Source organism: Oncorhynchus kisutch, linkage group LG11 (genome assembly GCF_002021735.2).
Source record: "Oncorhynchus kisutch isolate 150728-3 linkage group LG11, Okis_V2, whole genome shotgun sequence".
NCBI classification, from domain to species: Eukaryota; Metazoa; Chordata; class Actinopteri; order Salmoniformes; family Salmonidae; genus Oncorhynchus; species Oncorhynchus kisutch.
Genome location: NC_034184.2, coordinates 81,303,199 through 81,319,032, shown reverse-complemented (window position 1 = coordinate 81,319,032; position 15,834 = coordinate 81,303,199). Strand labels below are relative to the sequence as shown.

Here is a 15,834-nt window from a genome sequence, read left to right as displayed (position 1 = left end):
TCTATAAATCTGCTTTTGCTTTGTCATTATGTGTATTAGTATTATGTGTAGATTATGGTAACTACTGTGTAGATTGATGAGGAAAAAAACATTACAATTGTATTTGAATAAGGCTGTAATGTAACAAAATGTGGAAAAAGTCAAGGGGTCTGAATACTTTCCAGAATGTACTGTATCTCTTCTCTCTCTGCCTCTCTCTCACACTGCCTCTGCCTCTCTTCTCTCTGCCGCTCTCTCCTCGCTCTTCTCCTTATCCTCTCTGCCTCCCTCCCTCTCTGCCTCCCTCCCTCTCTGCCTCCCTCCTCTGAGTGTGTGTGTGTGTGTGTGTTTGTGTGTGTGTATGAATGCATGTGTGTATGAGTGTGTATCTGTGTGTGTATATGAATGCATGTGTGTGTGTGTATGTGTGTGTGTGTGTGTGTGAGCGTGTCTATTCCATCTTCCAGGTTATTTAGTATTCTACTCCAGTAGAAAGGCTTGGAGGAATTCACAGCGGTTTAGCCACAACAATAAATCAAATCAGCTTTGTCCCTCAATGAGTCAATTTAAACCTTTCCTGCCCTTGTCTCCCACGAAGCCCCGTGGAGCCCGGCTCTAAACACTAGTCAAAGCGGAGGTAATTGTTTCACCAGGTGGGTCCTAATTATTCACGCTAATTCTGAGTGACAACCAGGATAGGGGCGGGGCTTGGAGGGAACACCTGAACAATCTGAGCTGTGCCATGGCGGCCTCTCAGGAGCTGATGTGTACCTACAATGCACTGGGAGGTCTTAGGGAGTTCATTCATAAACACAGCAGGTTAGGGAGCTACGGATTTAATCAAAACTCATATTCTACTTAACTCTAGAGAGAGACAGACAGAGAGACGGACAGACAAAACAAAAGGCTACCTCATTTATGGCCAGTTGTTCCCCACCTCCCCCTGGGTGTCCAAAGTGATGTCTGGAACTGCGGAACTCTTCAAACAGGTCCTCGTCACTGCCTAGATCATCACCCAGCCCCAGACTGGTCTTCTCTCCACCCCCGTCTGGTACTATCATGGGGGGGGGGGGGAGACAGAGAGAGACAGGGACAGAGAGAGAGAGAGAAAACAACATAAAACCTCTGACTCATCACTCTTCAGATGGGGCATTTTAGCACATTAACTAAGAAAACATATTCTACTTTTCTGCAAATACAACAAAACAGTCCACAAAACAGTCCACAAAACAGTCCACAAAACAGTCCACAAAACAGTCCACAAAACAGTCCACAAAACAGTCCACAAAAAAATGGTTATCAGACAAAGAACAGGTCTGAGCTGCAGCTGAGTTCCAACCCAGTTGTGGTGATCTGAATCACCACTACTCATAACTCACGGCCTAGTTGGGACCCGACTAGACCGTGTCTCACTGAGACACAGAGAGAAGACAGAGGGAAGAAAACCCGCGGTAGCATGTTAGTGACCATTTTAATATCCTGACAGTATTCTGGATAGTAGCTCATATCCCGCTTAAGATCTCATTCTGGATAAGCCGTTTACATACAAATGTTGATATTCCGCTCATGACTATCTCCTGTATCCATTAATAAATCAAATTCCTCATTTAAGTTTACGTGGGTTAAATGGAATAATAACTGAAATCTGGACAATGATCACGTGTATAATATAATATTAACTTCAGCCCATTTATATATTTCTTGCAGTAAAATGGTACAACACATTTTTTATTTGGTCTCGGGAACAGGAGTGGAGAAATATGATTTCAGCATCTCTTGAGAAAATGTGAATGTGAGTGTAACGTGTTATCTCTAACATGCAAGCGGACAGTATTTAAACCACATCAAATGTGCACCCAAGATGAACTGAAGTCTAATCAGAAACGTGTTTCATCGTTTTCTCAGCTTTAATTTACTTAAAACCGGTTCAAACTGATTACATTTGGATATGTTGCACAGGACAAATTTTTCCACTGTTTTGGAGTTCTTGCATTTTTCTCCCTGGTCCCTAAATGAAACAGACAACTTTAGCGGTGTTAAATAGATTACTAATGCATTCATTCTATCAATGTAAGACATTATTCTGGTGAGAACTACTTTATTTAGTCTTCTGGGGGCAACAAGTTACGACAGAAGAGAAGCTGCATGTATCAAACTATAGTTGACACACAGTGGCCTAACAAATGTAGGAAATTATAAGCAGAATCTTGTCTAGATTAGGGGCAAGTAACTAGTAGTAAATTATAGTACATGTATTATAGTAGTCTAAATGATTATGGAATTATTATGGTGGATTGAATTGCTCAGGTACTTTTTGAAGCCACTTGTTTTTACATCATTACACAACACCCATGATATGCAAAACTGAATAACTGAGTATCCCGAATATATTGGTGTGCATGTAAACACACTCTTTGCCCTCCGAGTGGCATCATCACAGTTCTCTCCCTGACTGTACGTACCTGCCCCTGCAGCTATAAATATTCTCCTGTCTATCTGTCCAATCTCATCAACACATCCCTGCTCTTCAAACAGCTGTTGCCACGGCGAGTCTCCATGGTGACAAATCACCGTGGAGACAGGGAGTCAGGGCCTAATGAGAGAACACAGAGCGTTCAGACCCCCTCAGGCGATCAGGAGAAAGGGATTTGGCGCATCACTCTGCCATTAAAAATGCACATATTCAACCCCCAGAGATGTGCAGTATTTTAGGACCACATTCTATTAGTACGATATAGACTGCCTTTTCCATTTCAGCAGTCTTTAAGAATGAAGAATCATCTAAAAGCCTCTAGAGGTTGGATGGGGTATAGAGGATCTGTTTAATCATGTGTAAAATGAATCTTCCTTTATTCTCTTAGCCCAAATGGCAACCACTGGACCTCACACAGTGTCACACATACACCGTGGCAGAACAATTACATAGTACATAATAAAACACTATTGATGAAACAGTAGACTACCTTTTTATGATTGTAATTTACATCCAGATGCTGTAATATGTGTTTTCACTACAAATGAATGACATTACATTTCAAGAATATTAAAAAATTTAAATATTTTTATCAAACGCTCCCTAAAACACTTCAGCGAGCCTTTCTAACCGATCTGGCCCAGGTATCCTGGAAAGATTTTGACCTCATTCCACCCGTAGAGGATGCCTGGTTATTCTTTAAAAGTGCCTTCCTCACCTTCTTAAATAAGCATGCCCAATTGAAAAAAAATTTGAACCAGGAACAGATATAGCCCATGGTTCACTCTAGACCTGACTACCCTTGACCAGCACAAAACATCCTGTGGCATACTGCATTAGCATCGAATAGCCCCCGCGATATGAAACTTTTCAGGGAAGTTAGGAACCAATATACACAGGCAGTTAGGAAAGAAAAGGCTAGCTTTTTCAAACATAAATTTGCATCCTGTAGCACAATCTCCAAAAAGGTTCCGGGACACTGTAAACTCCATGGAGAAAAAGAGCACCTCCTCCCAGCTGCCCACTGCACTAAGGATAGGAAACACCGACACCATCAATCAAGAATTTCAATAAGCATTTTTCTACGGCTGGCCATGCTTTCCACCTGGCTACACCTACCCCAGTCAACAGCTCTGCACCCCCCCACATAAACTTGCCCAATCCTCCCTCGTTTCTCCTTCACCCAAATCCAGATAGCTGATGTTAAGAAAGAGATGCAAAATCGTTTTCCCTACAAATCAGCCGGGCTAGACAATCTGGACCCTCTCTTTCTAAAATTATCCGCCACAATTCTTGCAACCCCTATTACTAGCCTGTTCAACCTCACTTTTGTATCGTCTGAGATCCCTTAAGATTGGAAAGCTGCCGCGGTCATCCCCCTCTTCAAAGGGGGAGACACTCAAGACCCAAACTTGTATCCATCCTGCCCTGCCTTTCTAAAGCCAAGTTAACAAACAGACCACCGACCATTTTGAATCCCACCGTACCTTCTCTGCTATGCAATCTGGTTTCTGAGCTGGTCATGGGTGAACCTCAGCCACGCTCAAGGTCCTAAATGATATCATAACCGCCATCGACAAAAGCCAATACTGTGCAGCTGTATTCATCGACCTGGCCAAGGCTTTCGACTCTGTTAATCACCACATTCTTATTGGCAGACTCAACAGCCTTGGTTCCTCAAATGATTGCCTCGCCTGGTTCACCAACTACTTCTCAGACAGAATTCAGTGTATCAAATCGGAGGGCCTGTTGTCCGGACCTCTGGCAGTCTCTATGGGGGTGCCACAGGGATAAATTCTCGGGCCGACTCTTTTCTCTGTATACATCACTGATGTCACTCTTGCTGCTGGTGATTCTGTGATCCACCTCTACGCAGACAACACCATTCTGTATACTTCTGGCCCTTCTTTGGACACTGGGTTAACTAACTTCCAGACGAACTTCAATGCCATACAACTGTCCTTCCGTGGCCTCCAACAGCTCTTAAATGCAAGTAAAACTAAATGCATGCTCTTCAACCGATCGCTGCCCGTACCTGCTCGCCCGTCCAGCATCACTACTCTGGACGGTTCTGACTTAGAATATGTGGACTACAAATACCTAGCAGTCTGGTTAGACTGTAAACTCTCCTTCCAGACTCATATTAAGCATCTCCAATCCAAAATTAAAGTAAATCGTTCTCTCATGCTTCCTAACATACCCTCGTAACACTGACCATCCTACCGATCCTCGACTTCGGCGATGTCATTTACAAAATAGCCTTCAACCCTCTAATCAGCAAATTGGATGCAGTCCATCACAGTGCCATCTGTTTTGTCACCATCGCCCCATATACTACCCACCACTGCAACCTGTATACTCTCGTTGGCTGGCCCTCGCTTCATATTCGTAGCCAAACCCACTGGCTCCTGGTCATCTATAAGTCTTTGCTAGCTAAAGCCACACCTTATCTCAGCTCACTGGTCACCATAGCAGCACCCACCCGCAGCAAGCGCTCCAGCAGGTATATTTCACTCGTCACCCCCAAAGCCAATTTCTTCTTTGGCCGCCTTTCCTTCCAGTTCTCTGCAGCCAATGACTGGAACGAATGGCAAAAATCACTGATGCTGGAGACTCATATCTCCCTCAATAACTTTAAGCATCAGCTATCAGAGCAGCTTACGGATTATTGCACCTGTACATAGCCCATCTGCAAATAGCCCATCCAAATACCTCATCCCCATATTGTTATTCATATTATTTTGTTTTGCTCCTTTGCACCCCAGTATGTCTACTTGCACATTCATCTTCTGCACATCTATCACTCCAGTGTTTATTTGCTAAATTGTAATTACTTCGCCACTATGGCCTATTCATTGCCTTACCTCCCTAATCTTACTTCATTTGCACACACTGTATACAGACTTTTCTATGTGTTATTGACTGTATGTTTGTTTATTCCATGAGTAACTCTGTGTTGTTGTTTGTGTCACACTGCTTTGCTTTATCTTGGCCAGGTCGCAGTTGTAAATGAGAACTTGTTCTCAACTGGCCTATCTGGTTAAATCAAGGTGAAATTAACAAAAAATGTCAAATGTCAAATATAGAACCAATCCCTTATGATAATGAAGTACCAGTCTTGTCCTCTTAGGGGCAGTGTAACCCTCAGTAAATGACTTTAGTACTATCTGCCTGCCTGCTGCAGACAGACACTCAGTCCGTGGCACATGGAGAGATACATTGAGGGAAAGAGATAGTGAGGGAAACAGAGCGAGAGAGAGGGAGATAAATGGAGAGAGAGGGAGAGAGAGGGATTGAGCAGTGCAAATATTCAGAAGAGATTATCCCAGTTTATGTTTACTCGACCGAGCAGGTCAGTGTGCGTGTATGTACTGTATGCACTGTATGTATGCATGTACGTACGTACGTGTGTGTGTGTGTTGTATGTGTGTGAGAGAGAGAGTGAGAGAGTGTGTGTGTAGTCATGTGTGAGTGATACAGACCGACAATGTCAGATCGGGCCCCTGTGTGTTTGGCTCTTGAGGCAGTCCCACACCAACTCCCTCTCCCATGAGCCTCAGCTGCAGATGAACACTGGGACAAACAGAGCAGAGGTACCTGACTACCCTGAGTTCATTCCTCTCGTTCTGCTCTTCCTCCCTCTCTCTTTCCATCACTCCCTCTTTTTCATTATTTCTTGATATGTCTACTGTCCATATCACTGTCTCATCTACTCTCTCTTCCTAACACTGCATTTCCTCGGTCACTTTCACTCTTACCTTTCCCTCCATCTCTCACGCTCAAAGTCAGTCTCACTCCCTCCATCTCTCTCTCACCTCTGATCTCTCGCTCTCTGTCACCTCCCAGAGAGGTGCAGGACTGGTTGGCTGGTTGCCATGAGAAGCGTCATCCCTCTCAGCCCTAAATGATGTCCCATCCCTGCTGTCTGTTTCAACCAAACTGCATGACATGAATATTCATCCATGAGTCAATGGATGTGACACACGTGCAGCCTGCAGCTACTGTAGAGCATTGATTACCCTGCAATCCATTCTGCCTATTACTAAACACCACAGACGGAGAGTCAACTTTACAACACATGGGATATGTCTGTGTGAAGCTGGTTCCTGAGCAGGTCGAAGGTGACTAGTCCAAGGTGACAGAACTGGTCCAAGGCGACAGAGCTAGTGCACAGTGACATAGCTAGTGCAAGGTGACAGAGCTAGTGCAAGGTGACAGAGCTAGTGCACAGTGACATAGCTAGTGCAAGGTGACAGAGCTGGTCCAAGGTGACAGAGCTGGTCCAAGGTGACAGAACTAGTGCAAGGTGACAGAGTTAGTGCAAGGTGACAGAACTGGTCCATGGTGACAGAACTGGTCCAAGGTGACAGAGCTAGTGCAAGGTGACAGAGCTAGTGCAAGATGACAGAGCTGGTCCAAGGTGACAGAGCTGGTCCAAGGTGACAGAGCTGGTCCAAGGTGACAGAACTAGTGCAAGGTGACAGAACAGATCCAAGGTGACAGAACTGGAGGTGGAACCTAGTTAATTCAATGCCTGTTTGTTGGGGAGGTGTGTATGTGTGTGTGTGCGTGTGTGTGTGTTTGTGTGTGTGTGTGTGTGCATACCAACAGCACAGCTAACAGCCCAACCAGCCCTACTCCAGTTTAGCAAGCATCTCATTTTTCATGGACCATAACAGTCCAGCTAACAGCCCAGCTAACAGCTAATGCTAACAATCTAACCCTACATCATAGCTAACAGCCCAGCTAACAGTCCAGCTAACAGTCCAGCTAAAGCTTGCTCTAGCGAACTTGCAACATTGTATAAAATATTCTGGGGCCTCAGAGTTTCCTGCACCAGTGTGCTTGGGACAGACACAGCTGTAGGCTATTTGCACAAGGGATAAGAAGCAGTGTTTGACTTGGGCAGGAGCTCACCGGAGCTGAGAACCGGCACCTCAAACGTTCTACTGCTTCAGTTCCTGTTCCTCTTATAAAATAATATCTCAAACGTAGTGTGGAACTCCTGCACCTAAATATAAACAGTACAAGCACCCAAAATGAGCACTGGAACCTATTTCCAGTGGTGGAAAAAGTACCCAATCGACATACTTGAGTAAAAGTAAAGATACCTTAATAGAAAATGACTCAAGTAAAAGTGAAAGTCACCCAGTAAAATACTACTTGAGTTAAAGTCACGCACGCACACGCACACACACACACACACACACACACACACACACACCCTGTAGCAGCTGTAAAACTACTAGCCTCACCGGGGGTGGTAACAGCAGCCTCCCTGACCGTGGGTGGTAACAGCTTATCTGGCTGAAGAGAGGACATATGACTTGTTATTGTGCAGTTTCTATGTCAATATTGTTCAAATTTAGCCAATTTAACAAATAAAATGAAAGAAGAGGTTGAAAAATCATCAATTGTTATCAATTGACATAGAATTCTGACACCAAATCCTGTTTAGATTTCTGTCATTAGATAATTAGGAAAACGTTTTATACTGTATCTGCCCCACTGTCCAACAGCATGTTTCTGTTTGAAGGTCAGGGCATCATATGTATTAGAGGAGTTGCAGTATATCTGTCCACATTCCTGTGTTGTTTTGAAATCCTCCCTATTGTACAGTGTGTTCTCTGGCAGTAAGTTAAAGGCCAGACTGATTCCACCAGTTTGTTTGGGTTCATGAAAATGAGATGCTTGCTAAACTGGAGTAGGGACATCATATCTAAGTTGGTTGGGCTGTTAGCTTGACTATTAACTGGGCTGTTAGCTGGGCTGTTAGCTTGACTATTAACTGGGCTGTTAGCTGGGCTGTTAGCTTGACTATTAACTGGGCTGTTAGCTGGGCTGTTAGCTTGACTATTAACTGGGCTGTTAGCTTGACTATTAACTGGGCTGTTAGCTGGGCTGTTAGCTTGACTATTAACTGGGCTGTTAGCTGGGCTGTTAGCTTGACTATTAACTGGGCTGTTAGCTGGGCTGTTAGCTTGACTATTAACTGGGCTGTTAGCTGGGCTGTTAGCTTGACTATTAACTGGGCTGTTAGCTGGGCTGTTAGCTTGACTATTAACTGGGCTGTTAGCTGGACTGTTAGCTTGACAATTAACTGGGCTGTTAGCTGGGCTGTTAGCTTGACTATTAACTGGGCTGTTAGCTGGGCTGTTAGCTTGACTATTAATTGGGGTGTTAGCTGGGCTGTTAGCTGGGCTGTTAGCTTGACAATTAACTGGGCTGTTAGCTGGGCTGTTAGCTTGACAATTAACTGGGCTGTTAGCTGGGGTGTTAGCTGGGCTGTTGGCTAGGAAGTTAGCTTGACTATTAACTGGGCTGTTAGCTGGTCAGGCCTGACCCAAATAGTCAGTACAGTGTTTCAAATTTGTTGCAGACATGTGTAGCTAATCTTGTGTGTAGCCAATGTGATTTATTATAGGATATTTATTTTTATCAGGATATTTCCAACATGCAGACTGCAATGTTTTGATTCGTTCGCTTTATATCGACTATTTTAACATAGTTGGCAATAGGTTTGTATTTCATTTAGATTTGGATAGAATTTTGATTAACCACATGACAATGATTTGGGAAATATAGAGACTTTATTATAAATTAAATGAAACTGTTTCACGAAAATGTGCTTATGAAAACCATAACTGGCACGCCGATCGGTAGAAATGGTAAGATAAATGGTCATTCAACATGAGAAAGGTTGTCAACTCCTGGTGTAGCCTATCACCTGCAACATCAGGAGATAAATGGCTAAATCTGCGAAAGCCAGCAGGAGTGGGAGGAGAATAGTTTGGTCAGGTTAAGGTTTTTTTCTAATGGTTATCTAGATCTCTGGTGCCTTCTTGAGGCATTTGTCTTATTTCATCAAACAGTATGCTTTGCGTGAAGAATCATGGCTGCCAGTATGGCTGTCTGTAAGGCTGTCTACAAGGCTGTGTAAACAGGGGATGGATAACTCTGCCAATAGTCCTCTACATCCCCCCCAGGTTCTCCATCTATCCACCCCATAGATACACCCTCACCAGACTGATGGAGAATTGGATAGCTCTCAACCAATCACATCGATCCTTCGTTATGGGAATTCTTTCTGCCAATCACAAAGGCTGTGCCGGAATGGTTTGTGAGGAGTTGGAGCGCAGAATGAAGGAAAAGCAGCCAACAAGTGCTCAGCATAAGAAGCTGGTTGAGAGGATGCCAAGAGTGTGTCATGAAGAGAAAGGGTGGACACTTTGAAGAATCTGAAATATATAATATATATAAAAAACACTGTATTGGTTACAACATGATTCTATATGTGTTATTTCATAGTTTTGATGTCTTCAATATTATTCTACAATGTAGAAAATAGTGAAAAAAATAAAGAGAAACCCGGCCTCCTGAGTTGCGCAGTGATCTAAGGCACTGCTTCGCAGTGCTAGCTCTGTCGCAGCCGGCCTCGACCGGGAGGCCCATGGGGCGTCGCACAATTGGCCCAGCGTGGTCCAGGTTAGGGAGGGTTTGACCGCCAGGGATATCCTTGTCTCATCGTGCACTAGCGACTCCTGTGGCGGGCCGGGTGCAGTGCACGCTGACATGGTCGCCAGGTGTACTGTATTTCCCACGAGACATTGGTGCGGCTGGCTTCCTGGTTGGATGGGCGTTGTGTCAAGAAGCAGTGCAGCTTTGTTGGGTTGTGTTTCGGAGGACTCATGGCTCTCGACCTTCGCCTCTCCCGAGTCCATAAGGGAGTTGCAGCGATGAGACAAGACTGTAACTACTACCAATTGGATGGGTGAAAAAATACAACAACAACAAAAAAGAATAAAAAATATATATAAATAAATAATGAGAAACCCTTGAATGAGTAGGTGAGTCCAAACTTTTGACAGGTACTGTATATATACACAGTGCCTTCGGAAAAGTATTCAGACCCCTTTACTTTTTCCACATTTTGTTAAGTTACAGCCTTATTCAAAAAATTTATAAAATAGATATAATCCTCAGTAATCTACACAGAATTCCCCATAATCACAAAGCGAAAACAGGTTTTTTTAAATTGTAAAAAAAACAGAAACACCGTATTTCCATAAGTATTCAGACCCTTTGCTATGTGACTCGAAATTAAACTCAGGTGCATCCTGTTTCCATTGATCATCCTTGAGATGTTTCTACAACTTGATTGGAGTCCACCTGTGGTAAATTCAATTGATTGGACATGTTTGGCACACACCTGTCTATATAAGGTCCCACAGTTCACAGTGCATATCAGAGCAAAAACCTAGCCATGAGGTTGAAGGAATTGTCCGTAGAGCTCTGAGACAGGATTGTGTCGAGGCACAGAGGCACAGATCTGGGGAAGGGTACCAAAACATTTCAGCAGCATTAAAGGTCCCCAAGAACACAGTGGCCTACCCCATTCTTAAATGGAAGAAGTTTGGAACCACCAAGACTCTTCCTAGAGCTGGCCACCCAGCCAAACTGAGCAATTGGGGAGAAGGGCCTTGGTCAGGGAGGTGACCAAGAACCCGATGGTCACTCTGACAGAGCTCTAGAGTTCCTCTGTGGAGATGGGAAAACCTCCCAGAAGGACAACCATCTCTGAGGCACTCCACCAATCAGGGCTTTATGGTAGAGTGGCCAGACGGAAGCCACTCCTCAGTAAAGGAACATGACAGCAACCTTGGACTTTGCCAAAAGGCACCTGAAGATTCTCAGACCTGAATGCCAAGCGTCATTTTTTGAGGAAATCTGGCACCATCCCTACGTTGGTGCAGGCATCATGCTATGGTGCTGTTTTTCAGCGGCAGGGACAGGGAGAGTCCTCAGGATCGAGGCAAAGACGAACGGAGCAAAGTACAAAGAGATCCTTGATGAAACCCTGCTCCAGAGCGCTCAGGACTTTAGACTGGGGTGAAGGTTCACCTTCCAACAGGACAACAACCCTAAGCACACAGCCAAGACAAAGCAGGAGTGGCTTCGGGACAAGTCTCTGAATGTCACTGAGTGGCCCAGCCAGAGTCCGGACTTGAATCAAATTGAAACATCTCTGGAGAGACCTGAAAATAGCTGTGCAGCAACGCTCCCCATTCAACCTGACAGAGCTTGAGAGGATCTGCAGAGGAGAATGGGAGAAACTCCCCAAATACAGGTGTGCCAAGCTTGTAGCGTCATACCGAAGAACACTCAAGGCTGTAATCACTGCCAAAGGTGCTTCAACAAAGTACTGAGTAAAGGGTCTGAATAATTATGTAAATTTGATATAATTAAAAAAATATATAACTTTACACGAACATTTCGAAAAACCTGCTTTTCCTTTGTCATTATGGGGTATTGTGTGTAGATTGATGAGGGGAAAAACAAATAATTTAATCAGTTTAAGAATACGGCTGTAACGTTCAAAGGGTCTGAATACTTTCCTAATGCAAAAGGGCTTTATTACAGACATAAATATTACTCAGCACCTGTCAGGTGGATGGATTATCTTGGCAAAGGACAAATGCTTACTAACAGGGATATAAACAAACATGTTGCGTTTATATTTTTGTTCAGTGTAGTTTAGTATGACTTACAGTTCAATTTGGCTTTGTTCTTCTCTCTCTCTCTGAGATTTATACCTCTGACTGATAAACAAATTGTGTTTGTGTTCTTCTGTCCTTTTCTTGTATTCTCGGGGTCAGAGAAAAAGAGTAGACGAGGAGAGTGTGTCTATCTGCAAGATTGTCTGTCTGTCTGTCTTCAGGCTGTGTGTCTGTCTGCCTGTATGTGTCTTCAGGCTGTGTGTCTGCCTGCCTGTATGTGTCTTCAGGCTGTGTGTCTGTCTGCCTGTATGTGTCTTCAGGCTGTGTGTCTGCCTGCCTGTATGTGTCTTCAGGCTGTGTGTCTGTCTGCCTGTATGTGTCTTCAGGCTGTGTGTCTGTCTGCCTGTATGTGTCTTCAGGCTGTGTGTCTGTCTGCCTGTATGTGTCTTCAGGCTGTGTGTCTGTCTGCCTGTATGTGTCTTCAGGCTGTGTGTCTGTCTGCCTGTATGTGTCTTCAGGCTGTGTGTCTGCCTGCCTGTATGTGTCTTCAGGCTGTGTGTCTGTCTGCCTGTATGTGTCTTCAGGCTGTGTGTCTGTCTGCCTGTATGTGTCTTCAGGCTGTGTGTCTGCCTGCCTGTATGTGTCTTCAGGCTGTCTGTCTTCAGGCTGTCTGTCTTCAGGCTGTCTGTCTTCAGACTGTCTGTCTTCAGACTGTCTGTCTTCAGTCTTCTACCTCTCTTCCTCCCCCTATCCACTGTCATTCTTGAGCAATAATGAAGCACAAATGCAACAAGGGTAGTCATACATGAAGATGCTTAATTTTAAGTTCCTCTGCGTACGGATAAAATGAAATGGTCTACAAACACAAAAGCGCCTGTTCAACCTCAGGATGCTGAAGCATTTTGGCTTGTCACCTAAAACCCTCACAAACTTTTACAGATGCGCAATTGAGAGCATCCTGTCGGGCTGTATCACCGCCTGGTACGGCAACTGCACCGCCCTCACCCGCGAGGCTCTCCAGAGGGTGGTGCGGTCTGCACAACGCATCACCGGGGGAAAACTACCTGCCCACCAGGACACCTACACCACCCGATGTCACAGGAAGGCCAAAAAGATCTTCAAGGACAACAACCACCCGAGCCACTGCCTGTTCACAACACTATCATCCAGAAGGCGAGGTCAGTATAGGTGCATCATACCTGGGACCAAGAGACTGAAAAACAGCTTCTATCTCAAGGCCATCAGACTGTTAAACAGCCGTCACTAACACAGAGAGGCTGCTGCCTACATACAGACTCAAATCATTGGCCACTTTAATAAATGGATCACTAGTCACTTTAAATAATGCCACTTTAATAATGTGTTCATATCTTACATTACTCATCTCATATGTATATACTGTATTCTACACCATCTATTGCATCTTGCCTATACCGGTCATCGTTCATCCATACATTTGTATGTACATATTCTTATCTCATCCCTTTAGATTTGTGAGTAAAAGGTAGTTGTTGGAGAATTGTTAGATTACTTGTTAGATATTACTACACTGTCGGAACTAGAAGCACAAGCATTTCTCTACACTCGCATTAATATCGGCTAACCATGTGTATGTGACCAATAAAATTAGAATGTATTTTATTTATACTGTATGTACAACTACCCGGTGGTTTATACCCTATCTGCTTTCTTTCATAGAGGGATGGAAACACTGTTTTGTCCAGACATCCTCCTGGTTTGCCTGTGCCAGTCTGTGCCAGTCTGTGCCACCCTCCCCCTCTGGCAGGAAATACTCTTGGTCTGACTGTGCAAGCTTTTGCCCCCCCCCCCCCCCCCCCCCCCCCCCCTCTCCATCATATCAGCAGGCCAGTGGCAGTGCCACCCCCCACCCCCCCCTCTCCATCATCCCAGCAGGCCAGTGGCAGTGCCAGCCCCCCCCCCCCCCCCTCTCCATCATCCCAGCAGGCCAGTGGCAGTGCCACCCCCCCACCCCACCCGAGGAATCCTAATTAAGAAGGAAACAGGGAAGCAGGGTCTCTTTAAGGCAACCTCTGGCTGACAACTTGTTTACCAAGCTATTTTCAACCCACTCTGTAGTGCCAGGCAGGGCACAGACAAGCAGAGGGATGGAAGCGCGAGGCATAGACACTCACTCAAGGACTACACACACACACACACACACACACACACACACACACACTGGTAATGCTGCAGTGGTATGAGATAAGAGACATTATGAGGCAAAGACCACCCAGTCCAATATGCCTACTGAAATTATAAGCCTGACAACTGACATTGTCCAGCCTCCCCCCACACACCACACGCTGTCAGGCTGAAAGAAACCCAGATGTGCCCTTCCCCTTCCACAGCTGACTGGTAGTCAGTGAGAATCAGAGTGTCTACAGTCAGTGTTTTATATTGAAGCAATAAGGCCAGAGGGGGTGTGGTATATGGCCAATATACCACGACCTGGACATAGCCCTTAGCCGTGGTATATTGGTCATATATCACAAACCCCCAAGGTGCCTTAATGCTATTATAAATTGGTTACCAACGTAACCAAGGCTGTTTAGCCAATCAGCATTCAGGGCTCGAACTACCCAGTTTATATTAGGGTTTATAATTATAGGACATGTTGTCCCCCCATCCTCCAGGACACTACCACCCCCTAGGTATCCTACTGTAGGGGTGAGAGGGGCTGGGAGGGGGGTCCTGGTGTGACCCTCATCTGTTCCCTTTCCATGGGTCTGTCCATTGCTCCATCGTTCATGTTGACAACCACAGAACCTCTGGAGACAGAGAATTACACAGAGTGAATGGCTATGGAACGTTGAGGTCAATTCTTTCTAGTGATGTAAACAAACATGATGATCATTACCAACCAACCAGGCGGGGGCGAACACAGGCCTCCGTCCTTCATACAGCATTTTGATCTAATGCAGGATTAGATTGTGCGGTTGTTATTATTATTATTTTGTCCGATGGACGGATTAGTGGTTATCACAGTAGAAAGGATTCCAGCCCCATCTCTCTCTCTCTTTATATATCTATCCCCATCTCTCTCTCTCTTTATATATCTATCCCCATCTCTCTCTCTCTCTCTTTATATATCTATCCCCATCTCTCTCTCTCTCTCTTTATATATGTCTATCCCCATCTCTCTCTCTCTCTTTATATATCTATCCCCATCTCTCTCTCTCTCTCTTTATATATCTATCCCCATCTCTCTCTCTCTCTTTATATATGTCTATCCCCATCTCTCTCTCTCTCTTTATATATCTATCCCCATCTCTCTCTCTCTCTTTATATATATCTATCCCCATCTCTCTCTCTCTTTATATCTCTCTCTCTCTCTTTATATATATCTATCCCCATCTCTCTCTCTCTCTCTTTATATATATCTATCCCCATCTCTCTCTCTTTATATATATCTATCCCCATCTCTCTCTCTCTCTTTATATATATCTATCCCCATCTCTCTCTCTCTCTCTTTATATATATCTATCCCCATCTCTCTCTCTCTCTCTTTATATATCTATCCCCATCTCTCTCTCTCTCTCTTTATATATATCTATCCCCATCTCTCTCTCTCTTTATATATATCTATCCCCATCTCTCTCTCTCTCTTTATATCTCTCTCTCTCTCTTTATATATATCTATCCCCATCTCTCTCTCTCTCTCTTTATATATATCTATCCCCATCTCTCTCTCTCTCTTTATATATATCTATCCCCATCTCTCTCTCTCTTTATATATATCTATCCCCCATCTCTCTCTCTCTCTTTATATATCTATCCCCATCTCTCTCTCTCTCTTTATATATGTCTATCCCCATCTCTCTCTCTCTCTTTATATATATCTATCCCCATCTCTCTCTCTCTTTA

At 44.4% G+C, this 15,834-nt stretch overlaps 1 protein-coding gene across 2 annotated transcripts in view; it reads right to left on the bottom strand.

Annotated features, from left to right (window-relative positions):
• LOC109900112 (rho guanine nucleotide exchange factor 4) overlaps positions 1–15,834 on the bottom strand; it is a 96,291-nt gene that overhangs the window by 38,690 nt on the left and 41,767 nt on the right. For both annotated transcript variants that reach the window (XM_031836398.1, XM_031836399.1), the window contains one exon: positions 891–1,033. In XM_031836398.1, coding sequence (XP_031692258.1) covers positions 891–1,033 — 143 coding nt within the window. The remainder of the gene's footprint in view (positions 1–890; positions 1,034–15,834) is intronic.